We start from the raw sequence: 23,735 nt of genomic DNA on the forward strand, positions 1-23,735 counted from the left end.
AGCTATAGGGGAACCCCAAGCTATAGGGGAGCCGGGGGGACCCCCCCAAGTGGGGACCCAGACCCCCACGACCCCCTCCACCAGTGGGGACCCGGGTGACCAAAGAGGGGAGCAAAGCCCAGTTTGGGGGGGGGGGGGCTGGACCCCAATATCCACTGAGGGACCCAGTGTCTGGGGGGGGACCCTGGTGTCCGGGCTGGGTGCACCCCCTTATCCACGGGGTGAGCTGGGTGTGCAAGTGGGGGGCACCCCGCTTTCCACGGGGGGACCCACGGGTCTGGGCAGTGCCCCCCCTTATCGACGAGGGGACCCCGGTGCCCGGGTGGGGTGCACCCCCTTATCCGCAGAGGCGTGCGGCTGGAGGGGACCCCCTCATCCGTGGGGGGACCCCAGCACCTGGGACCCACAAACCCATCGTCCATGGGGGGACCTCGGCGTCCGGGTGGGGTGCACCCCATTATCCGTGGGGGGACCGGGTGTCCGGGCGGTGTGCACCCCGTTATCTGCCATGGGGCCCAGGCGTCCAGGCGGGGTGCACCCCATTATCCGCTGTGAGACCCCCGCGTCCAGGCGGGGTGCACCCTGTTATCCGTGGGGGGACCCCAATGTCCAGGCGCGGTGCACCCCGTTATCCGCCATGGGGCCCCGGCGTCCAGACAAGGTGCACCCCATCACCCGCCACAGGGCGCAGGGGTCCAAGGCAGGGTGCACCCCCTTATCCGCGGGGGGACCCTGGCGTCCACACAGGGTGCACCCCATTATCCACCGTGAGACCCCAGCGTCCAGGCGAGGTGCACCCCGTTATCCACCATGGGACCCAGCGTCCAGGCGGGGTGCACCCCGTTATCTGTTGGGGGACCCCAGTATCCAAGCGGGGTGCACCCCATTATCCACCACGAGACCCCAGCATCCAGGTGGGGTGCACTCCCTTATCCATGGGGGGACCCCAGTGTCCAGACAGGGTGCACCCCGTTATCTGTGGGGGGACCCCAGTGTCTGGGCGGAGTGCACCCCATTATCCACCACGGGGCCCAGGCGTCCGAGTGGGGTGCACCCCATTATCTGCCACGAGATGGATCCAGGTGGGGTGCACCCCATTATCCACCATGGGACCCCAGTGTCCAGACAGGGTGCACCCCACTATCCGTGGGGGGACCCCAGTGCCAGACAGGGTGCACCCCATCATCCATCATGGGACCGTGGTGTCTAGTTGGGGTGCACCCCATTATCCGTGGGGGGACCCCAGTGTCCACAGGGTGCACCCCATTATCCACCATGGGACCCCAGTGCCCACAGGGTGCGCCCCATTATCCATGGGGGGACCCCAGCGTCCAGACCGGGTGCACCCCCTCATCCATCATGGGACCCCGGTGTCCAGTTGGGGTGCACCCCATTATCCGCCATGGGACCCCAGTGTCCACAGGGTGCACCCCATTATCCGCGGGGGGACCCCAGTGCCAGACAGGGTGCACCCCATTATCTGTGGGGGGACCCCAGTGTCCGCAGGGTGCACCCCATTATCCGCGGGGGGACCCCAGTGCCAGACAGGGTGCACCCCATTATCCGCCACTGGACCCCAGCATCCAGAAAGGGTGCACCCCATTATCTGTGGGGGGACCCCAGTGTCCAGATAGGGTGCACCCCATTATCCGCCATGGGACCCCAGTGTCCGCAGGGTGCACCCCGTTATCCGCGGGGGGACCCCAGCATCCAGACAGGGTGCACCCCATTATCTGTGGGGGGACCCCGGTGTCCAGTTGGGGTGCACCCCATTATCTGCCACGAGATGGATCCAGGTGGGGTGCACCCCATTATCCGCCATGGGACCCCAGTGTCCACAGGGTGCACCCCATTATCCGCCATGGGACCCCGGTGTCCAGTTGGGGTGCACCCCATTATCTGCCATGAGATGGATCCAGGTGGGGTGCACCCCATTATCTGCCATGGGACCCCAGTGTCCAGACAGGGTGCACCCCATTATCCGCCATGGGACCCCAGTGTCCACAGGGTGCACCCCCTCATCCATCATGGGACCCCGGTGTCCAGTTGGGGTGCACCCCATTATCCGCCATGGGACCCCAGTGTCCGCAGGGTGCACCCCATTATCTGTGGGGGGACCCCAGTGTCCAGACCGGGTGCACCCCATTATCCGCCATGGGACCCCAGTGTCCAGACCGGGTGCACCCCATTATCCGCCATGGGACCCCAGTGTCCAGACAGGGTGCACCCCATTATCTGTGGGGGGACCCCAGTGTCCGCAGGGTGCACCCCGTTATCCACGGGGGGCCCCCAGCATCCAGACCGGGTGCACCCCCTCATCTGTCCTGGCCCCCGGCGCCCCGGCGGGGTGCCCCCCCCCCCCCAGCCCCCCGGCGGGGTGCCCCCCCCCCCGCCCCCCGGCGGGGTGCCCCCCCCCCCCGCCCCCCGGCGGGGTGCCCCCCCCCCTCAGCCCCCCGGCGGGGTGCCCCCCCTCAGCGCACCAGGACGTTGATCTCGGCCACGCTGGCCTCCAGGACGTTCTCGGCCGTCGTCTTCCCGTGCTGCTCCTTGAGGTGGCGGCGGATGGCGGGCTTGTGGGCGAAGCGGACGTCGCAGTAGGAGCAGCGGTAGGGCCGCTCCCCGCTGTGCAGGTTCATGTGGTCGTGCAGCGTCGACTTCTGCGTGAAGCTCTTGCCGCAGACGCCGCAGCCGTGGGACTTGACGCCGCGGTGGACGTTCATGTGGCGGTTGAGGTTGCTGCTGTGGTTGAACTGTTTGCCGCAGCGCGGGCACATGAAGACGAAATGTTGCGCCCGCATGTGGAACACCAGCTTCTCCACCCCCTGGAAGCCTTCGCCGCATTTCCCGCACCGCGCCGGGGTCGACGTCATCGACGAGGACGACGCCGCCGCCGCCGCCGCCGCCGTCGAGGCCGCCATGATGGGAGGGTTGGCGCCGCCCGGTTCCTCGCCCGCCGCCGCCGCCGCCGCCGCCGCCGCCGCCGCGCCGCCGGGGAAGATGAGGAGCCCCTCGCCCTCGGCGTCCTCGGCCAGGCTGTAGCACGCCTTCACCACGCCCAGCGGCGGCGGGCGGGGCGGCTCGGGCGGGGCCGCCGGCCCTTCCGCCCCCGCCGCCGCCGCCGCCGCCGCCGCCCACGCCCGCGGTCCCCGCCGCCGCCTGGCCGCCGGCTCCACCTTGACGATGCAGATGTCGGGCGCGCCGTCCTCCTCCTCCTCCTCCTCCTCCTCCTCCTCGGGCTTGGGGGGGGGCGGGGGGCGCAGCGGGGGCGGGGCGGCGGGCGGCGGCTGGATGAAGCGGGCCAGGGCGCCGCGGCAGCGCTCCACCACGTGCTCCATCTGCAGGTAGCTGGCGGCCGTCAGGTAGTTGACGAGGTCGCGGCCGGCGAACTCGAGGGCGCCGGTGTAGCAGGAGAGCAGGAGGTCGGCCAGCACCCGGGCGCTGTGGGCTAGCGAGACCCGCAGCTCGGCCGCCGGGTTGAGGAGGAACTGGTCGCGCAGGAAGGGGGAGCAGGCGGCCAGGATGACGCGATGACCCCGGAACCGCAGGCTCCGCGCCACGATGGTGACGTCGCAGAAGCGCTCCTCCGCCCGCAGCCGGTTCATGCTCCGCAGGGCCGCCGCCTCGTGGCCCGGCAGCTGGAAACGCAGCACCTCCGCGCAGGACGACATGGCGGGGGGGCGGGGGGGGCTGCTGGGGGGACTGGGAGCGACGGGAGGGGCTGCTGGGGGGACTGGGAGCGACGGGAGAGGTTACTGGGAGCACTGGGAGGGGTTACTGGGAGTGATGGGAGCAATGAGAGCACTGGGACGGCCTACTGGGGAGACTGGGAGCACCAGGAGGGGTTACTGGGAGTGATGGGAGGGGTTACTGGGAGAACTGGGAGCACTGGGAGGGGTTACTGGGAGTGATGGGAGCACCGGGAGGGGCTACTGGGAGCACTGGGAGCACTGGGAGGGGTTACTGGGAGCACTGGGAGCACTGGGAGGGGTTACTGGGAGTGATGGGAGCACCGGGAGGGGCTACTGGGAGCACTGGGTGCACTGGGAAGGGTTACTGGGAGTGATGGGAGCACTGGGAGGGGTTACTGGGAGCACTGGGAGCACTGGGAGGGGTTATTGGGAGTGATGGGAGCACCGGGAGGGGCTACTGGGAGCACTGGGAGCACTGGGAGGGGTTACTGGGAGTGATGGGAGCACCGGGAGGGGCTACTGGGAGCACTGGGAGCACTGGGAGGGGTTACTGGGAGTGATGGGAGCACTGGGAGGGGCTACTGGGAGCACTGGGAGCACTGGGAGGGGTTACTGGGAGTGATGGGAGCACTGGGCTACTGGGAGCACTGGGAGCACTGGGAGGGGTTACTGGGAGTGATGGGAGCACCGGGAGGGGCTACTGGGAGCACTGGGAGCACTGGGAAGGGTTACTGGGAGTGATGGGAGCACTGGGAGGGGTTACTGGGAGCACTGGGAGCACTGGGAGGGGTTATTGGGAGTGATGGGAGCACTGGGAGGGGCTACTGGGAGCACTGGGAGCACTGGGAGGGGTTACTGGGAGTGATGGGAGCACTGGGAGGGGTTACTGGGAGCACTGGGAGCACTGGGAGGGGTTATTGGGAGTGATGGGAGCACTGGGAGGGGCTACTGGGAGCACTGGGAGCACTGGGAGGGGTTACTGGGAGTGATGGGAGCACTGGGAGGGGTTACTGGGAGCACTGGGAGCACTGGGAGGAGCTATTGGGAGTGATGGGAGCACTGGGAGGGGCTACTGGGAGCGATGGGAGCACTGGGAGGGGTTACTGGGAGCACTGGGAGGGGCTACTGGGAGCACTGGGAGCACTGGGAGGGGTTACTGGGAGCGATGGGAGCACTGGGAGGGGTTACAGGGAGCACTGGGAGCACTGGGAGGGGCTACTGGGAGCACTGGGAGGGGCTACTGGGAGTGATGGGAGCACTGGGAGGGGTTACTGGGAGCACTGGGAGGGGCTACTGGGAGCAATGGGAGCACTGGGAGGGGCTACTGGGAGCACTGGGAGCACTGGGAGGGGTTACTGGGAGAACTGGGAGCACTGGGAGGGGCTACTGGAAGTGATGGTAGCACTGGGAGGGGCTACTGGGAGCACTGGGAGCACTGGGAGGGGCTACTGGGAGCACTGGGAGCGATGGGAGCACTGGGAGGGGTTACTGGGAGCACTCGGAAGGGCTAGTAGGAGTGATGGGAGGGGCTACTGGAGGGACTGGGAGAGATGGGAGAACTGGGAGTGGCTACTGGGAGCACTGGGAAGGGTTACTGGGAGTGATGGGAGGGGCTACTGGGAGCAATGGGAGCACTGGGAGGGGTTACTGGGAGCACTGGGAGCAATGAGAGCACTGGGAGGGGCTACTGGGGAGACTGGGAGCACCAGGAGGGGGCAATGGGGGGACTGGGAGCACTGGGGAAGGTTACTGGGAGGAATGGGACCGGGTACTGAGAGCACTGGGAGGGGGCGATGAGGGGACTGGGAGCACTGGGAGGGGTTACTGGGAGCAACAGGACAAGTTACTGGGGGGACCAGGAGCACCAGGAGGGGTTACTGGGAGCACTGGGAACAAAGGGATGGGGAACTGGGAGCACTGGGAGAGAGTGATGGGGACACTGGGAGCACTGGGAGCAAGGGGGAGCGGCACTGGGAGGATCAGGAGCGCTGGGAGGTGGACTGGGAGCACTGGGAGGGGGAGATGGGGCTGGTGAGAGGACTGGGACAGGAGACTGGGAGCACTGGGAGGGGCTGTGGCTGCTGGGACAGGGGTACTGGGGAGACTGGGAGCACGGGCGAGGTCACTGGGAGCACTGGGAGCTCTGGGGGGTCAGTGGGGGCACGGGGGGTCACTGGGAGCACTGGGAGCTCTGGGGGGTCAGTGGGGGCGGCACTGGGAGCACTGCGGGGGGGTCACTGGGAGCACTGGGGGGGTCACTGGGGGGTCACTGGGAGCACTGGGGGGGTCACTGAGAGGAGAGGGGGTCACTGGGAGCACTGGGGAGGGTCACTGGGAGCACTGGGGGGTCACTGGGGGGTCACTGGGAGCACTGGGGAAGGTCACTGGGAGCACTGGGGGGGTCACTGGGAGCACTGGGGGGTCACTGGGGGCACTGGGGGGGCAATGGTGTGGGCACTGGGAGCACTGGGGGAGGTCACTGGGGGGTCACTGGGAACACTGGGGGGTCAATAGGAGGAGGGGGGGGGTCAGTGGGAGCCTGGGGGGTCACTGGGAGCACTGGGAGCACTGGGGGGGTCACTGGGAGCACTGGGGGGGGCGCCGGGGGTCACGTGGCTCCACCTGGGGAGACAAGGCCGCGCTGACGTCACCGCGCGCCCCCCGCCCCCCGCCCGCCCCCCCCCATTGGCCCGCGCGGGGCCCCCCCGCGCCCCCATTGGTCCCCGCGGGCCGGGCCCCCATTGGCCCCCCCCCGCGCCCCCCCCGCGCCCCCATTGGCCGCCGCCGCCCCCGCCCCCCCCGCGCGCGCCGTTACCGCCTCGAGCGCCGCCGGCGCGCGGCAGCGCCGTTAAAGGGGCCGCGGCGGGGGAGGGGGCGCGGCGCGGGGCATTGTGGGATGCGGGGGGACATGGCCGGGGGGGGCGACCCCCTCCCCGCCTCCCCCGGGGCATTCTGGGAGCGCGGCCCCGCCCGCCGAACGTCATCAGCCCGCGACCGCGCGCCGCCGGCCGTTCCCATGGCAACGCGCCGCCATGTTGCGGCAGCGGCGGAGGCGGTGGAGGGCCCGGGTCCGCCCCGGGGGCGGGTTTTTCCGGGCTGGCTCCGCCCCCAGGGAGGCGGGTCCGTTCCGGCTGGCTCCGCCCAGGGGGCGGGTTTTCCCCGGGGCGGGTTTCCCCGGCCGGCTCCGCCCTGGGGGCGTTTTTCTCCAAGTGGCTCCGCCCCGGGGGCGGGGCCTGTCCCGGTGGCCCCGCCCCGCGCCTTTTCCCGGGCCCCCCGGGGGTCCCCGCCGCCCCGGCCATGGCCCCCTGGGTGCTGACTCTCCTGCTCCTCGCCGGGGGGGCCCGGCCCGGCCCGGCCGCCGCCGGCAGCGCCCCCCCCACCTGCCCCCCCGCCGGGCCCCGCTGCCCCCCGGGCACCTACCCCCACCCGCCCCCCCGCCACCGCCCCGGCCGCTGCCCCCCCGCGGGGCAGGAGACCCCCGTCGTCTGCAAAGGTGCGTCCCGACGGCGGGGACCCCCGTGGAGTGGGGGGAGAGACCCCCTGGGTCCCCCATGGGTTGGGGTCAGACCCCTCCCGGACCCCCCGGGTCCCCTTTGGGGGGTGGGGGAGACCCCCGGGTCCCCTTTGGGGGGGGGAAACAGAGACCCCCTGGGTCCCCCGTGGGTTGGGGTCAGACTCCCCCCGGACCCCCCGGGTCCCCTCTGGGGGGTCTGACCCCCGCCGCTCCCCCCAGAGGTGCGCTGCCCGGCGCCGCTGTCGCTGCCGCAGGGGACCGTGTCCCCCCGCCGCCCCTCCCACCCCCCCGGCGCCGTCCTGGACTTCGCCTGCGACGACGGGTTCGTGCTGCGGGGCCCGGCCCAGCGGCGCTGCCGGCCCGGGGGGCTCTGGAGCGGCACCAGCCCCGTCTGCGACGACGGCGGTGAGACCCGGCCCCGCACCCGCCGGCGTCCCGGGGCGGGGGGGCCACGATCCTCCCCGAAATGCCCCTGGGGGCCCCCAAAAATGCCCCTGGGGGCCCCCAAAACCCCCTGGGGGCCCCAAAAATCCCCTGGGAGCCCCAAAATCCCTCCAAAAATGCCCGTGGGGGCCCCCACATCCCCCCCAAATCCCCCTAGGGGCCCCCAAAATCCCCTGGGAGCCCCAAAATCCCTCCAAAAATGCCCGTGGGGGCCCCCACATCCCCCCCAAATCCCCCTAGGGGCCCCCAAAATCCCCTGGGAGCCCCAAAATCCTTCCAAAAATGCCCCTGGGGGCCCCCACATCCCCCCAAAATCCCCCTGGGGGCCCCAAAAATGCCCCTGGGGTCCCCTACATCCCCCAAAATGCCCCTGGGGGCAACAAAAATCCCTGTGGGGTGGGGGGGGTCCCCCTGAGTCCAAGGGGTCCCTGAGGGATTTGGGGGTGCGGGGGGGGGCCGATACGGGCTCGGGGGGTCCCCACAGGGTTTGGGATCCCCATAGGGTGGCGGAGGGGGTGGGGAGGGTCCCTGAGGGGTGGGGGTGTCCCTGGTGGGATGAGGGGGGGTCCCCATAGAGTTTGGGGTCCCCATGGGTTGGGGGGGGAGTCCCCGAGGGGGTCCCTGGGGGGGTCCCCATGGGGTAGGGGGGTCCCTGGGGGGCTGGGGGGGTCCCCGTAGGGTTTGGGGTCCCGATGGTGCCCCCTCTGACACCCCCCCCCAGCGGGTGACTGCCCCCCGGCCCCGGCGCCGGCCGGGGGGGTGACGACGGGGCGGGGCCGGCAGCGGGGGGCGGTGGTGCACGTGCGCTGCGGGGCGGGGCTGATGCTGCTGGGCCCCGCCCACCGCCGCTGCCTGGAGACGGGCCGCTGGTCCGGCCCCGAGCCCTCCTGCCGCCGTGAGTGACAGTGGGCGTGGCCACGCCTGACCCCGCCCCTCCGCCGGAACCCCGCCCCCGGGTGTCCACACCCACCCACCCCCGAGCCCCAGGGACCCCCCCAGCGACCCCCCGAATCCCAGTGCCCCCCCGGGACCCCTCCTGTGACCCACAGGGACCCCTCTGATCCCCCGTGTCCCCCCCAGGACCTCCCCAGGACCCCCTGTGCCCCTCAGGACCCCCCCAGGACCCCCTGTGCCCCCCAGGGCCTCCCCAGGTCCCCCTGTGCCCCTCAGGACCCCCCCAGGTCCCCCTGTGCCCCTCAGGACCCCCCCAGGTTCCCCTGTGCCCCCCAGGGCCTCCCCAGGTCCCCCTGTGCCCCTCAGGACCCCCCCAGGTTCCCCTGTGCCCCCCAGGGCCTCCCCAGGACCCCCTGTGCCCCTCAGGACCCCCCCAGGTTCCCCTGTGCCCCTCAGGACCCCCCCAGGTTCCCCTGTGCCCCCCAGGGCCTCCCCAGGTCCCCCTGTGCCCCTCAGGACCCCCCCAGGTCCCCCTGTGCCCCTCAGGACCCCCCCAGGTTCCCCTGTGCCCCCCAGGGCCTCCCCAGGTCCCCCTGTGCCCCTCAGGACCCCCCCAGGTCCCCCTGTCCCCTCAAGAACGCCCCCACGTCCCCGTGTCCCCACCAGGATCCCCCCCACGACCCCCTGTGCCCGCCAGGACCCCCCCAGGTCCCCTGTGCCCCTCAGGACCCCCCCCAAGTCCCCGTTCCCCACCAGGACCCCCCACACGACCCCTTGTGCCCCTCAGGACCTCCCTCGTGCCCCCTAGAGACCCCCCCCGAACCCCCCCAGGTCCCCCTGTGCCCCCCAGGTCCCCCTGTCCCCTCAAGAACCCTCCCAGGTCCCCGTGTCCCCCCCAAGACCCCCCCCACGTCCCCCTGTGCCCCCCATGTGTCCCCCTGTCCACCCCGTGTGTGTCCCCACGTGTCCCTGTGTCCCCCCGTGTCCCCCCGTGTCCCCCCCGCAGACCCCTACGCCTACGACCTCCCCGAGGACATCAGCGAGGGCTTCGGGGCGTCCCTCGCCTCCGTCCTGGAGCTGGCGGGCGCCCGTCCCCACAACGGTGGGTCTGGGGGGGCGCCGGCATCGGGGGGGACACACGGGGCCCCCCCGGGCGGGGGTGACGCGCGGGGACGTCCCCAGGCTCGTCCCTGGGCCGGCGCATCCTGCTGAGCCGCGAGGGGTCCCTCCACGTCTACCTGCTCCTCGACGCCTCCGGCAGCGTCCGCTCGGAGAACTTCGGCCTCTTCCAGGAGTGCGGGGCCGCCATCGTGGACAGGGTGGGACACGGGGGGGGACACGGGGGGGACATGGCGGGATCAGAGAGGAACGGGCTGGAACCGGGGTGGGACCATGGAGGGGGCACCGTGGTGGGATGAGGTGAGACCGTGGAAGAACAGGTTGGGATTGTGGTAGGACTTTGGTGGGAGCATGATGGGATGAGGTGGGACCATGGTGGGACCATGGGGGGATGAAGTAGGACCATGGTGGGACCATGGGGGGATGAGGTGGGACCATGGGGGGATGAAGTAGGACCATGGGAAGACCATGGGGGGATAAGGTGGGACCATGGGGGGACAAAGTAGGACCATGGTGGGACCATGGGGAGATGAGGTGGGACCGTGGGGGGACCTTGGTGGGGCCGTGGAAGAACAAGCTGGGATTGTGGTAGAACCTTGGTGGGAACACGATGGGATGAAGTGGGACCATGGTGGGACCATGGGGGGATGAGGTGGGACCATGGGGGGACAAAGTAGGACCATGGTGGGACCATGGGGGGATGAGGTGGGACCATGGGGGGATGAAGTAGGACCATGGTGGGACCATGGAGGGATGAGGTGGGACCATGGGGGGACCATGGGGGGATGAAGTAGGACCATGGTGGGACCATGGAGGGATGAGGGGGGACCATGGGGGGACCATGGGGGGATGAAGTAGGACCATGGGGAGACCATGGAGGGATAAGGTGGGACCATGGGGGGACAAAGTAGGACCATGGTGGGACCATGGAGGGATGAGGTGGGACCATGGAGGGGACCTTGGTGAGACCAGGGAGGAATGGGCTGGGACTGTGATACAACCATGGTGGGACCATGGGTGGGATCACGGTGGGACCTCAGGGTGGGACCTGACCCCCTCCCCGCTGCAGCTCAGCAGCTTCGAGGTGGCCGTGAGCTTCGCCGTCATCTCCTTCGCCAGCCGGGCCCGGGTCATCATCTCCACGGCCGAGGACGAGGCGGCCGACGCCGATGAGGTTCTCCGCCGCCTGGAGAACATGACCTTCGCCGGTGCGTCCCACGGGCCGGGAGGGGACCCCGGTGTCCGGGGCGGGGACCCCGGTGTCCGGGACCTGGCGGGTCTCCGTCTCCCCGTAGACCACGGCAACGCAACGGGCACCAACATCCGCGCGGCGCTGATGGAGGTCTACCACATGCTCCTCTTCCAGAAGGCGCGGGCGGCGCGGACGGACCACCCCGAGGCCTGGCGGGACGTCCGCCATGTTGTCATCCTGCTGACGGACGGTGGGGACCCGGGGGGGGACGCGGGGGGGGGGGGTGGGGACCTGGGTGACCCCCCTCTTGCCGCCCCACAGGCAGGTTCAACGTTGGGGGGCACCCCCGGGACGCGGTGGCCAAGATTGAGGACGTGCTGGAGATCAAGCCGGACCGGGAGGACTACCTGGGTGGGTGCCATGGGGACCTCGGGGGGCTTTGGGGACCTTGAGGGTGGCTTTGGGGACCTCGATGATGGTGCTGGGGACCTTGAGGGTGGCTTTCACGACCTCGAGGGTGGCTTGAGGACCTCAGGGTTGGTTTGGGGACCTCAAAGGTGGTGCTGGGAATCTTGAGGGTGGCTCTCGGAACCTCAGAGATGGGTAGGGGGACATTGAGGGTGGTTTGGGGACCTCGAGGGTGGCTTTGAGGGCCTCAGTGGTGGCTCTTGGGACATTAAAGGTGGTTTGGGGGACATTGAGAGTGGTTTGGGGACCTTGAGGGTGGTTTTGAGGGCCTCAGTAGTGGCTCTTGGGACATTAAAGGTGGTTTTGGGGACCTCAGGGGTGGTTTGGGGACATTAAAGATGATGTTCAGGATCTTGAGGGGGGTTTGAGAACTTCAGTGGTGGGTTTTGGGACCTCGAAGATGATTTGGGGGACCTCAGGGGTGGTTTGGAGACCTTGAGGGTGGTTTGGGGCCATCCCACCCCCTCAGGCCCCCATGCAACTCCCCACGGCCCCAGCGTGTCCTTGGTCCCGCCTGCCCCCACCACTGTTTGCTCTTGCGCCACCGCGGGGGTGGCCCCGAGGGGCCCCTTCTGCCCGCGCGGTCACAGCCCCGTCCCTGTCCCCAGGGCCGGACCTTGCCCCCACCCACGCGGGGCCAGCTCCGGGCACCCTGAGCCACGTTCTGGGTCACCCAACCCCCTTTAGGTGCCTCCAACCCCCCCTTGGTGCCCCCAGATCCATCCTGACACCCATCGAGGTGCCCCCAGACCCCCTTTTAGGTGCCTCCAACCCCATTTGAAATGCCCCAAACCTTGTTCTAGGTGCCCCAAGCCCTGCTGAGGGGACCCAAACGCTGTTCTGGGTGCCCCAAGCTCCACTGAGGTGCCCAAGCCCTGTTCTAGGTCCTCCAAGCCCCGTTCTAGGTACCCCAAGCCCCATTGAGGTGCCTCAAACCCCCTTTTAGATGCCCCAGACCCAATTTGCGTGCCCCAAAGCCACCTTAGATACCCCCGAGCCCCTTCTAGGTGTCCCCAATCCCATCTGAGATGCCCCAAGCCCTGTTCTAGGTGCCCCCAGCCCCACTGAGGTGCCCCCAACCCCATTTTAGATGCTCCAGACCCAACTTGGGTGCCCCAAAGCCACCTTAGATATCTTCAAGCCTCTTTTGGGTGCCCCAAAGCCACCTTAGATGCCCTCAAGCCCCTTTTAGCTGCCTCCAACCCCATTTTTGATGCCTCGAACCCTGTTCTAGGTGCCTCAGACCCATTTCTGGTGCCCCAAAGCCACCTCAGATACCCCCTGAGCCCCTCCTAGGTGCCCCCAACCCCATTTCTGACGCCCCAAGCCCCGTTCCAGCTGCCCCCAGACCCCTCCCGTGCCCCCCTGAGCCCCCCTCGCTCCCCCCCCAGACATCTACGCCTTCGGGGTGGGGATGCTGGAGGTGGACGTGGCGGAGCTGGCGGCGGTGGCCTCGCACCGGCGGGACGAGCCCCACGCCTTCAAGCTGGCGGACGCGGCGGCGCTGCGGCAGGCGCTGGAGGCGGCGCTGGTGGCCACCACCCTCGGGGACCTCTGCGGCGTCATCGTCCCCGCCGGAGCCCCCCGACCCCCCTGGCACGTCATCCTGAGGGTGAGACCCCCCCCCGCAGGGGGACCCAGGAAGGGGTCCTGCACCCCACCTCCCACTGGGGACCTGGGCATCTGGGGGGTCCCGCACCCACTGGGGACCTGGGCGTCCGGGGAGGGGGTCCCGCACCCACTGGGGACCTGGGCATCTGGGGGGTCCCGCACCCACTGGGGACCTGGGCGTCCGGGGAGGGGGTCCCGCACCCACAGGGGACCCAGGCATCTGGGGGGTCCCGCACCCACTGGGGACCTGGGCGTCCGGGGAGGGGGTCCCGCACCCACAGGGGACCCAGGCATCTGGGGGGTCCCGCACCCACTGGGGACCTGGGCGTCCGGGGAGGGGGTCCCGCACCCACTGGGGACCCAGGCATCTGGGGGGTCCCGCACCCACTGGGGACCTGGGCGTCCGGGGAGGGGGTCCCGCACCCACAGGGGACCCAGGCATCTGGGGGGTCCCGCACCCACTGGGGACTTGAGTGTCTGGGGAGGGGGTCCCGCACCCACTGGGGACCTGGGTGTCCGGGGAGGGGGTCTCGCACCCACTGGGGACCTGGGTGTCTGGGAGGGTCCCACACCCACTGGGGACCCAGGTGTCCGGGGATGGGGTCCCGCACCCACTGGGGACCTGGGTGGCCGGGGAGGGGGTCCCGCACCCCATGGCCCACAGTGGACCCAGGTGATGGGGAGGGTCCCACACCCCGTGGCCCATTGGGGACCCGGGCGTCCGGGGAGGGGGTCCCACACCCACTGGGGACCTGGACATCTGGGGGGGTCCCACACCCACTGGGGACCTGGATGTCTGGGGAGGGGGTCCCGCACCCACTGGGGACCCGGGCGTCTGGGGGGTCCCACACCCACTGGGGACCCGGGCATCCGGGGCGGGGGTCCCGCACCCACTGGGGACCTGGGCGTCCGGGGAGGGGGTCCCGCACCCACACACCCAGGTGTCCGGGCCCCCCCGCTCCCCCAAACCCCCTCCCAGGGGACCCGGGCCCCCCCCGCCTGGGGGTCCCCGTCACCCACGGGCGCCGACGCCGCTGCGGCAGGCGGGGCGGGAGCAGCGCTGCGGGGGGTCCCTGGTGGGGGGCCGCTGGGTGCTGACGGCGGCGCACTGCTTCCTGGGGGGCCCCGAGCCCCACGCCTGGACCGCCGACCTGGGTAGGGCGCTCGGGGGGACCCCCCGCTCCCCTGCACCCCGAGGGGGGGACCCCGGCAGCCGGGACACCCCCCACCCCGCGTCCGGCTGACGGGGGGGTTTGGGGGGGCAGGGGAGGGGGAGTGGGTGCCCCTCCGGCGCTGGGTGCTCCACGAGGGCTTCGACGTCCGCGCCGGGGTGTCCCGGGGGATCCCCGAGTTTTACGACTACGACGTGGCGCTGGTGGAGCTGGAGCGGGAGGTGGGGACCCGCGGGACCCCCAGGTGAGTGGGGGGGGGGGACACACAACACGGGGGGGTCCCCCGGGGCACCCTGACCCCCCCCTCGCCCCAGGCGCGTCTGCGTCCCCTGCACCGAAGAAGCCAACCGGGCCATGAGGAAACCGCCGGGGACGACGTGCGAGGAGCAAGGTGGGGGTCCCGGCTTGGGGGGGGGACCCCGGTGTCGGGTGGGGGGGTCCCCGGTGTGTGGGTGCTGACCAGGCCCCCCCCAGAGGCCGAGCTGCTGGGGCGGCCCCGGGTCCCGGCCGAGTTCGTCTCCCTGGAGCCGCAGAGGATGAGGGTGTGGATCAAGGGCCAGGAGGCGGTGAGGACCCCGGCCTTTGGGGGGACCCCGGCCTTTGGGGGGACCCCGGGGTTCGGGGGGAACCCGGGGTTCGGGGGGACCCCGGGGTTCGGGGGCATCCCAGCGTTTGGGGGACCCCGGCATCTGGGGGGGAACCCGGGGTTTGGGGGGGACCCTGGTGTTTGGGGGGGACCCCGGCGTTTGGGGGGACCCCGGGGTTCGGGGGGAACCCGGGGTTCGGGGGGATCCCAGCGTTTGGGGGACCCCGGCATCTGGGGGGGAACCCGGGGTTTGGGGGGGGACCCCGGCGTTTGGGGGGACCCCGGGGTTTGGGGTTACCCTGGGGTTTGGGGGGAACCTGGCGTTTGGGGGGAACTTGGGGTTTGGGGGGACCTCAGCGTTTGGGGGGACCCCGGGGTTTGGGGGGACCCCGGGGTTTGGGGGGACCCCGGGTTTTGGGGGGAACTTGGGGTTTGGGGGGACCCTGGTGTCTGGGGGGACCCCGGGGTTTGGGGGGACCCCGGCATTTGGGAGAACCCTGGTGTCTGGCGGAACCCTGGCATTTGGGGGGGGGACCCAGGCTTTTGGGGGGAACCCAGGCATTTGGGGTGACCCAGGCTTTTGGGAGGGAACCCAGGCATTTGGGGGGGCCCCCAGGCTTTTGGGGGGTCCCAAGCTTTTGGGGTGACCCAGCCCCCCCGCAGTGGGACGCCTGCGCTTCGGGGGCGACGCAGCCGGGGACGCCCTACGCGGCGGCGGCGGTGGGGGAGGTGGTGACCCCCCGGTTCCTCTGCTCGGGGCAGGAGAGCGGGGGCCCCCCCGAGGCCGCCACCTGCAAAGGTGGGTGGGGGCGGCGGGGGGTGGGTGCTGGGGGGGGTAGGGGGGTGCCTGGACCCCCCCCGCCCACCCACCCCCCTCTGCCCCCCAGGGGAGTCCGGGGGGTCCCTGTTCCTGGAGAGGAGGCATCGCTTCGTTCAGGTGAGGGGGGGCCCCAAACTGGGGGGGGTCCCTCAGGCCGGGACCCCCGAAGCCGGGTGCTGGGGACCCCCCGGGGTCCCCCGCGCCCCCACGCCCGGCCCTGCCCCACAGGTGGGGGTGGTGAGCTGGGGGACCTTCAACCCGTGCCGGGGGGGTCGGCGCAGGGCGGGGGGGCTCCCGCTGCAGCCCCCGGCCCCCCCCGGCCACCGGCCCCGCGACTTCCACATCAGCCTCTTCCGCGTCCAGCCCTGGCTGCGCCGCCTCCTGGGGGGGGTCCTGCGCTTCGCCCCCCTCCGCTAGCGCCCGCCTCCGCGCGGGACCCTCGGGGGACCCTCGGGGGGGCCCTCGGGGGGACCCCCACTGCGAGCCACGGCGAGACCCATGGTGGGACCCTCTGCGGGACCCTCTGCGGGACCCTCGGGGGGACCCTCGGGGGGACCCCCACTGCGAGCCACGGCGAGAACCATGGTGGGACCCTCTGCGGGACCCTCTGCGGGACCCTCGGGGGGACCCCCATTGTCACCCACGGTGCAACCCACGGCGGAACCCATGGCGGGACCCCCACTGGGACCCTCACTGGGACCCCCACTGGGACCAACGGAGAGACGCATGGTGGGACCCTCTGCGGGACCCTCGGGGGGACCCCCACTGTCACCCACGGTGCAACCCACGGCAGGACCCTCACTGGGACCCCCACTGGGACCAACGGAGAGGCCCATGGTGGGACCCTCGGTGGGACCCCCACTGTGACCCATGGCATGACCCCCGCCGTGACCCCCAGCCCCCCAATAAAGCCTGTGCCCCCCCACGCCGTGACCTTCCTCCGAGGGTGTCGCGGTGCCGCCTTTTCCCGGCAGAGCGGGGGGGGAATCACCCCCCATGGAGGGGGAGGGGCCCAGGTGTGCAGGGTGGGACCCTCATTAGCGGCACCTGCTGTTAATGAGGCCTCGTTACCCCGCGATGGGGCGCAGGTGGGACCGCGGGGGCGGGGGTACCGGACGCCTGGGCCCCCCGGGGTGTGGGGCAGCCCCGGCCCCCCCCCCCCCCCCGTGACTTCCCGTAGCCCGCGGGGGGGGGGCGGTGGGGCGGTATTTCGCAACCCGCCCCCCGGCCCCACAGAGCCCGCGGACGCACGGACGGACGGACGGACGAGCCCGGACCCACGGCCATGGCGGGACCCCTCCTCGCCCTCCTGCTCCTCCTGGCCCCCGCTGACGGTCGGTGCCCCACGACCACCCCAGAGCTGCCCCACGGCCACCCCACCCCCCCACTGACCGTGTCCCCCACCCCACGGCCGCCCCACACCCCCACTGACCGTGTCCCCCACCCCACGGCCGCCCCACGGCCGCCCCACACCCCCACTGACCGTGTCCCCCACCCCACGGCCGCCCCACGGCCGCCCCACACCCCCACTGACCGTGTCCCCCACCCCACGGCCGCCCCACGGCCACCCCCCCTCCCCCCACTGACCGTGTCCCCCACCCCACGGCCGCCCCACGGCCGCCCCACACCCCCACTGACCGTGTCCCCCACCCCACAGGCAGCCCCACGGCGGCCACCCCGGGGCCCACTCCCACGTTGCCCCCCGACCCCCCCCGCTGCGACCCGGCGCTGGTCCCGATCGCGGGGGGCTGGGGGGAGCTGGTGGCGGGGGGGGAGGGGCTGCGCTACCGCTGCCCCCCCGGGAGCACCCCCATGCCCACCGGCCTCCGCCGCTGCGGCCCCGAGGGGGCCTGGGACCCCCTGCCCGGGGGGGGCACCCCCCGCTGCCAAGGTGGGTCGGGGGGGTCCTTGGGAGGGTCCTGGGGGGGGGCACTGGCGTTCAGGGGGTCATGGGGGTTAGGGGGGCTCCGGGGACTGAGGGGTCCTTGGGGGGGGTTATTGGGGGTGCCCGGGGGTCCCTGGTGTTCGGGGGGGCGGGGTGGGAGATGTTTGGGGCCATGGAGGGGGGTCCCTGGGGGGGTTGGGGGGGGGGGTCTCTGGGATTAGGGGGTCCCAGGGTGTCTCTGGGGGTTCCTGGGGGGGTCCTTGGAGGGTCCCTATGGGTCATGGGGAGTCATTGGGGGTCCCTGGGGCTCAGGGGGCGTTGGGGGCCTCTCTGAGGCCATGGAGGGTCCCTGGGGGGTCCCGGGGGGCCCTCTGGGGTCACAGGGTGGCCCCCGGGATGTCGGGGGCGAGGGGGCTCAGCGGTGCCCCCCCCAGCCGTCTGGTGCCCGGCGCCGCTGGAGTTCGAGCAGGGCTGGTTCTGGCCGCGGGGGGGGCGGCACCCCCCCGGCTCCCGCCTGGAGTTCGGCTGCTTCGGGGGCTTCACCCTGCGGGGGCCCCGCACCCGCCTCTGCGGCCCCGGGGGGCGCTGGGAGGGGGCCACCCCCGTCTGCGACGATGGCGGTGAGGGGGCGCGGGGGGGTCCTGCCTGTCCCTGTCCCCCCCGGGTGTCCCCCTGTCCCCCCTTGTCCCCATGTACCCCCAAGTGCCCCCCCATGTCCCCACATCTCCTCTCCCGTGTCCCCCCCATGTCCCCCTCTCCCCCCCGGCCCCACGACCCTGTCCCCCCCAAGTGTCCCCCTGTCCCCTACCTCCATGTCCCCCATCCTCCCGTCCCCCCGTGTCCCCCCGTCCCCCGAGCATCCCCGTGTCCCCTCAGCATCCTTGCGGCCCCCCAAGTGTCCCCATATCCCCCCCACCTCCCTTGAGCATCCTCGCGTCCCCCCCAAATGTCCCTGCATCCCCGAGCATCCCCGTGTCCCCCCCATGTCCCTTTGTCCCCCCTGTCCCCCCCCCCCCCGTGTCCCCGTGTCACGCCCTGACCCCCGCCCGCAGCGGGGGCCTGCCCGGCCCCGGGGGTCCCGCCGGGGGCCACCAAGGAGGGGTCGGGGTACGAGGTGGAGGGACGCGTCCGGTACCGCTGCCGGCCCGGGCTGCAGCTGCTGGGCTCGGCCGAGCGCCGCTGCCTGGAGGGCGGCGTCTGGAGCGGCACCGAGCCCCGATGCCGCGGTGAGGGGCCGGGGGTCCCGGGGGGTCCTGGGGTGGGGGGAGCTGGGGGGTGCTGAGCCCCGATGCCGCGGTGAGGGGCCAGGGGGTCCCGGGGGGGGCTGGGGGGGTCTGAGTCCCAAGGCCGCGGTGAGGGGCCACGGGGGGGTCCTGGGTTGGGGGGGGCGGGGGGGGTCTGAGCCCCGATGCTGCGGTGAGGGGCACCAGGGGCTGGGGGGGTCTGAGCCCCGGTGCCGTGGTGAGGGGCCCGGGAGGGGGTCCTGGAGTATGGGTGGGCTGGGGGGGGTCTGAGCCCCGATGCCACGGTGAGGGGCTCCAGGGGCTGGGGGGCCTGGGGGCTCTGGGGCCCCTGGGGAACCGGGGGGGGGGGGGGGGGCTGTGGGGTGGTACCCAGGGGGTACACGGTCCTGGGGGGCCCTATGGGGTGGGTGGGGTCTATGGGATATGGGGGTTTATGGGGTCCCATATGGAGGGGGGGGGTTGGGATCCCCTATGGAGGGGGAGGACCCTTATGGGGCTGGGGGGGGGGGGTGTCCTGTATGGTGCCAGGAGCGGGGGGTGACCCAGTGCCCCCACAGACCCCAACTCCTTCGACACCCCCGAGGACGTGGCCTCCTCCTTCCTCGCCTCCCTCGCCGAGACCGTGGAGGTGGCCGAGGCCAACGACACCAAGGGTGGGGGCAAGGGGGGCCGGGGGGGGCTATGGGGGGCATTGGGGGGGGCTATGGGGTGCAATGGGAGTTGGGGGGGCCATGGGGCTGCGGGGGTATTTGGATATGGGGGGGCTGTGGGGGGGGCAGGGAGTTTTGGGGGTCTGTGGGGCTCTGGGGGGGTCCGTGGGGGTCCCTGGGGGGCTCTGGGGGGTGGGTGGCAGCGTGCCCGTGCCCCCCAGGCCCCACGGAGAAGCGCCGGATCCGGCTGAGCCCCGGGGCCGCCCTGAACATTTACCTGGTGCTGGACGCGTCCCAGAGCATCGGCGCCCGCGACTTCGGGGACGCCCGGGAGGCCCTCAGGGAGCTGGTGGAGAAGGTGGCACCCCAGGACCCCCAGACCCCCCCAACCCCCTCTGATGTCCCTGAACCCCAGACTCCCTGGGACCCCCAAATCCCCCCTCAGACTCCTCAGGTCCCCCCTGGGACCCCCAAATCCCCCCTCAGACCCCCATGGCCCCCCTGGGACGTCCAAGTCCCCCCCCAAGCCCCTCCTGATCCCCCATATTGCCCAAGTCCCCTCATGTCCCCCCAGACTCCCCTGACCCCCCCAATCTCCCAGACCCCCTTGACCCCCCAGGCCTCCTGGGACCCCCAAATCCCTCCCTGACCCCCCGCCCCCCCCAGATCGCCAGCTATGGGGCGACCCCCCACTACGGGATCATCACCTTCGGGACGGAGGCGCGGGTGGTGCTGAGCCCCATGGAGCCGCAGGCGGCCGAGGGGGACCGGGTGCGGGAGCTGCTGGCGGGGCTGCCCTTCGCAGGTGGGGTGCTGGGGGTCCTGGGACGGGGTCCCGAGGGGCTTTATGGGGGGGGTCCTGGGGGGGGCTACGGGGTGCTATGGGGATCTGGGAGGGTCCTGGGGGGAGCTATGGGGATCTGGGGGGGTCGGGGGGGGGGGGGGCTATGGCGTGCTATGGGGGTCTGGGAGGGTCCTAGGGGGGACTGGGGGGGGCTATGGGGGTCGGGGGGGGGGCTATGGCGTGCTATGGGGGTCTGGGAGGGTCCTAGGGGGGACTGGGGGGGGCTATGGGGATCTGGGGGGAATCCTAGGGGGGGCTATGGGGATCTGGGGGGGTCGTGGGGGGTATGGGGTGCTATGGGAGTCTGGGAGGGTCCTAGGGGGGGCTATGGGGATCGGGGGGGGATCCTAGGGAGGGCTGTGGGGGTCCTGGGGGGGGCTATGGAGGTCTGGGGGGAATCCTAGGGGGGGCTAGGGGGGTCTGGGGGAGTCCTGGGGGGACTATGGGGTGCTATGGGGTTTTGGGGGGGTCCTAAGGGGGGGCTATGGGGTGCTACGGGAGTCTGGGAGGGATCCTAGGGGGGGCTATGGGGGTCTGGGGGGAATCCTAGGGGGGGCTATGGGGATCTGGGGAGTGCTGGGGGGGGCTATGGGGTGCTATGGGGGTCTGGGGGGGTCCTAAGGGGGGGCTATGGGGTGCTATGGGGGTCTGGGGGGAATCCTAGGGGGGGCTGGGGGGGTCGGGGGGGGGCTATGGCATGCTATGGGGGTCTGGGAGGGTCCTAGGGGGGACTGGGGGGGTCCTGGGGGTGCTATGGGGGTCTGGGGGGGATCCAAGGGGGGGCTATGGGGGTCTGGGGGGGTGCTAGGGGGGACCTATGGGGTCCCGGGGTGCAGTGACCCCGCGCCCCCAGCCCACGCGCAGAAGCCGGGGACGAACCCCCACGCCGCCCTCAAGGCCGTGTACGAGCTCCTGGTGCAGCAGGAGCGGGCGGAGCAGCTGCGGGGGCTGCGCCCCCCCCCCGTCACCAACAGCACCCGCCACGTCCTCGTCATCATGACCGACGGTGGGACCCCCCCCAACGCCCCCGGGACCCCCCCAACGCCCCCGGGACCCCCCTAATGCTCTTGGGACACCCTGGGACCCCCCAACGCCCCCGGGACCCCCCCAACGACCCTGGGACCCCCCTAATGCTCTTGGGACACCCTGGGACCCCCCAATACCCCCGGGACCCCCCCAACGACCCTGGGACCCCCCTAATGCTCTTGGGACACCCTGGGACCCCCCCCCAACGCCCCCGGGACCCCCCAACGACCCTGGGACCCCCCTAATGCTCTTGGGACACCCTGGGACCCCCCAATACCCCCGGGACCCCCCCCAATGCCCCTGTGACCCCTCTGACACCCCCGGGACCCCCCCAGCCACCCTGGGACCCCCCTGAACCCCCTCGATGCCCCCACACTCAGGACCCCAAATCCCCCCCCATGCACCCCAAAATCCCCCCCCCGACTCCAAATCCCCCCTTTGGGACCCCCCCGACCCCAAATCCCCCCTAGAGCCCCCCAAAGACTCCTGACCCCAAATCCCCCCTAGAGCCCCCCAAAAGCTCCCCCTGACCCCCCTAAATCCCCCTCAAGGCCCCCCAGACCTCCTCAAATCCCCCCAGGCCCCCCCCGTGACCCCCTGTGCCCCCCCAGGCCGGGTGAATATGGGGGGGTCCCCCGTCCCCGTCATCCACCAGATCCGGGAGCTGCTGAGCATCGGCCGGGACCCCCGCAACGACCGGGAGGACTTTCTGGGTGGGGGTCGGGAATGGGGGCATTGGGGGAACTGGGGGGGCATTGGGGGGCCATTGGGGGGGCTGGGAGGGCGTGGGGGGGCCCTGGGGGGCATTGGGGGAACTGGGGGGGCAGGTTGGGGGGCTTGGGGGATATCAGTGGGGCTGGGGTCAGATGGGGGGTTTGGGGGGGCTGCAGGGGGTTGGGGGGGTGCAGGGGTGTTTGGGGGGGCCCTGGGGTGGTTTTGGGGGGGCTGCAGGGGATTGGGGGTGCAGGGGTGTTTGGAGGGGGCCTGGGGTGGTTTTGGGGGGGCTGCAGGGGGTTGAGGGTGCAGGGTGTTTGGGGGGGCTGCAGGGGGTTGGGGGTGCAGGGGGTTGGGGGTGCAGGGGTGTTTGGGGGGGCTCTGGGGAGGTTTGGGGGGCTGCAGGGGGTTGGGGGTGCAGGGGTGTTTGGGGGGGCTGTAGGGGGTTGGGGGTGCAGGGGGTTGGGGGTGCAGGGGTGTTTGGGGGGCTGTAGGGGGTTGGGGGTGCAGGGGTGTTTGGGGGGGCTGTAGGGGGTTGGGGGTGCAGGGGGTTGGGGGTGCAGGCGAGTTTGGGGAGGTCCTGGGGGGGATGCACGAGGCGGGGGTGCAGGGGGCTTTGAGGGGGCTGGGGGAGGTTGGAGCCCCCGCTGACGCCCCCCCCAGACGTGTACGTGTTCGGGGTGGGGGAGTCGGTGCACGCGGAGACGCTGAACGCGCTGGGCTCGCAGAAGGACGGGGAGCAGCACCTCTTCCTGCTGCGGGGGCTGCCCGACCTGCAGGAGGCCTTCCACCGCATGATCGGTGCGCACCCCGAACCCCAGGGACCCCCAAACCCAGGGACCCCCGAACAGGGCACCCCCGAACCCCAGGGCCTTCCACCGCATGATCGGTGCGCACCCCAAACCCGGCACCCCCAAACCCAGGGACCCCCGAACCCCAGGGCCTTCCACCGCATGATCGGTGCGCACCCCAAACCCGGCACCCCCAAACCCAGGGACCCCCGAACAGGGCACCCCCAAACAGGGCACCCCAAACCCGGCACCCCCAAACCCAGGGACCCCCAAACCCCAGGGCCTTCCACCGCATGATCGGTGCGCACCCCAAACCCCAGGGACCCCCAAACCCAGGGACCCCCGAACAGGGCACCCCCAAACAGGGCACCCCAAACCCGGCACCCCCAAACCCAGGGACCCCCAAACCCCAGGGCCTTCCACCGCATGATCGGTGCGCACCCCAAACAGGGCACCCCAAACCCGGCACCCCCAAACCCAGGGACCCCCAAACCCCAGGGCCTTCCACCGCATGATCGGTGCGCACCCCAAACAGGGCACCCCCAAACCCAGGGACCCCCAAACCCCAGGGCCTTCCACCGCATGATCGGTGCGCACCCCAAACCCGGCACCCCCAAACAGGGCACCCCCAAACCCCAGGGCCTTCCACCGCATGATCGGTGCGCACCCCAAACCCCAGGGACCCCCAAACAGGGCACCCCCAAACCCCAGGGCCTTCCACCGCATGATCGGTGCGCACCCCGAACCCGGCACCCCCAAACAGGGCACCCCCAAACCCCAGGGCCTTCCACCGCATGATCGGTGTGCACCCCCAAACAGGGCACCCCCAAACCCCAGGGCCTTCCACCGCATGATCGGTGTGCACCCCAAACAGGGCACCCCCAAACAGGGCACCCCAAACCCAGGGACCCCCGAACCCCAGGGCCTTCCACCGCATGATCGGTGGGCACCCCCAAACCCAGCACCCCCAAACCCCAGGGACCCCCAAACAGGGCACCCCCAAACCCCAGGGACCCCCAAACCCCAGGGACCCCTGAACCCCAGGGACCCCCAAACAGGGCACCCCCAAACC

General features: G+C 71.6%; 5 protein-coding genes and 1 long non-coding RNA gene across 6 annotated transcripts in view; 4 read left to right on the forward strand and 2 right to left on the reverse strand.

Annotated features, from left to right (window-relative positions):
• The window catches only part of LOC142074173 (uncharacterized), a 227,996-nt gene that overhangs the window by 176,066 nt on the left and 28,195 nt on the right, over positions 1-23,735 (reverse strand). The window lies entirely within an intron of this gene.
• LOC142074202 (uncharacterized) overlaps positions 1-23,735 on the forward strand; it is a 159,063-nt gene that overhangs the window by 73,177 nt on the left and 62,151 nt on the right. The gene's annotated exons all lie outside the window — the stretch shown is intronic.
• LOC142074208 (uncharacterized) lies at positions 139-1,477 on the forward strand. Its single transcript, XR_012670562.1, has 3 exons — positions 139-786; positions 829-1,119; positions 1,162-1,477. It is a non-coding gene; the product is annotated as an uncharacterized LOC142074208 (long non-coding RNA).
• ZBTB12 (zinc finger and BTB domain containing 12) lies at positions 2,449-3,837 on the reverse strand. Its single transcript, XM_075134683.1, is given in 3 exon segments — positions 2,449-3,066; positions 3,068-3,140; positions 3,143-3,837. Coding segments are annotated over 3 exon segments (1,194 nt in total). The 5' UTR covers positions 3,669-3,837; the 3' UTR covers positions 2,449-2,471.
• Positions 7,241-16,038, forward strand: LOC142074111 (complement C2-like). The gene is made up of 16 exons (XM_075134559.1): positions 7,241-7,250; positions 7,423-7,608; positions 8,369-8,542; positions 9,548-9,643; positions 9,724-9,860; positions 10,730-10,868; positions 10,956-11,102; positions 11,174-11,263; positions 12,712-12,932; positions 13,975-14,086; positions 14,197-14,347; positions 14,418-14,494; positions 14,578-14,669; positions 15,353-15,488; positions 15,577-15,626; positions 15,738-16,038. Exons 1-16 carry the CDS (start codon positions 7,241-7,243, stop codon positions 15,924-15,926), a joined length of 2,007 nt encoding a protein of 668 aa, XP_074990660.1. The 3' UTR covers positions 15,927-16,038.
• Positions 16,673-23,517, forward strand: LOC142074112 (complement factor B-like). The gene is made up of 12 exons (XM_075134560.1): positions 16,673-16,843; positions 17,167-17,400; positions 17,829-18,124; positions 18,271-18,289; positions 18,447-18,620; positions 19,196-19,291; positions 19,510-19,646; positions 19,955-20,093; positions 20,986-21,138; positions 21,770-21,871; positions 22,536-22,761; positions 23,445-23,517. Exons 1-12 carry the CDS (start codon positions 16,795-16,797, stop codon positions 23,515-23,517), a joined length of 1,698 nt encoding a protein of 565 aa, XP_074990661.1. The 5' UTR covers positions 16,673-16,794.

The sequence above is a fragment of the Calonectris borealis genome, chromosome 33, assembly GCF_964195595.1.
Source record: "Calonectris borealis chromosome 33, bCalBor7.hap1.2, whole genome shotgun sequence".
Lineage (NCBI taxonomy): Eukaryota > Metazoa > Chordata > Aves > Procellariiformes > Procellariidae > Calonectris > Calonectris borealis.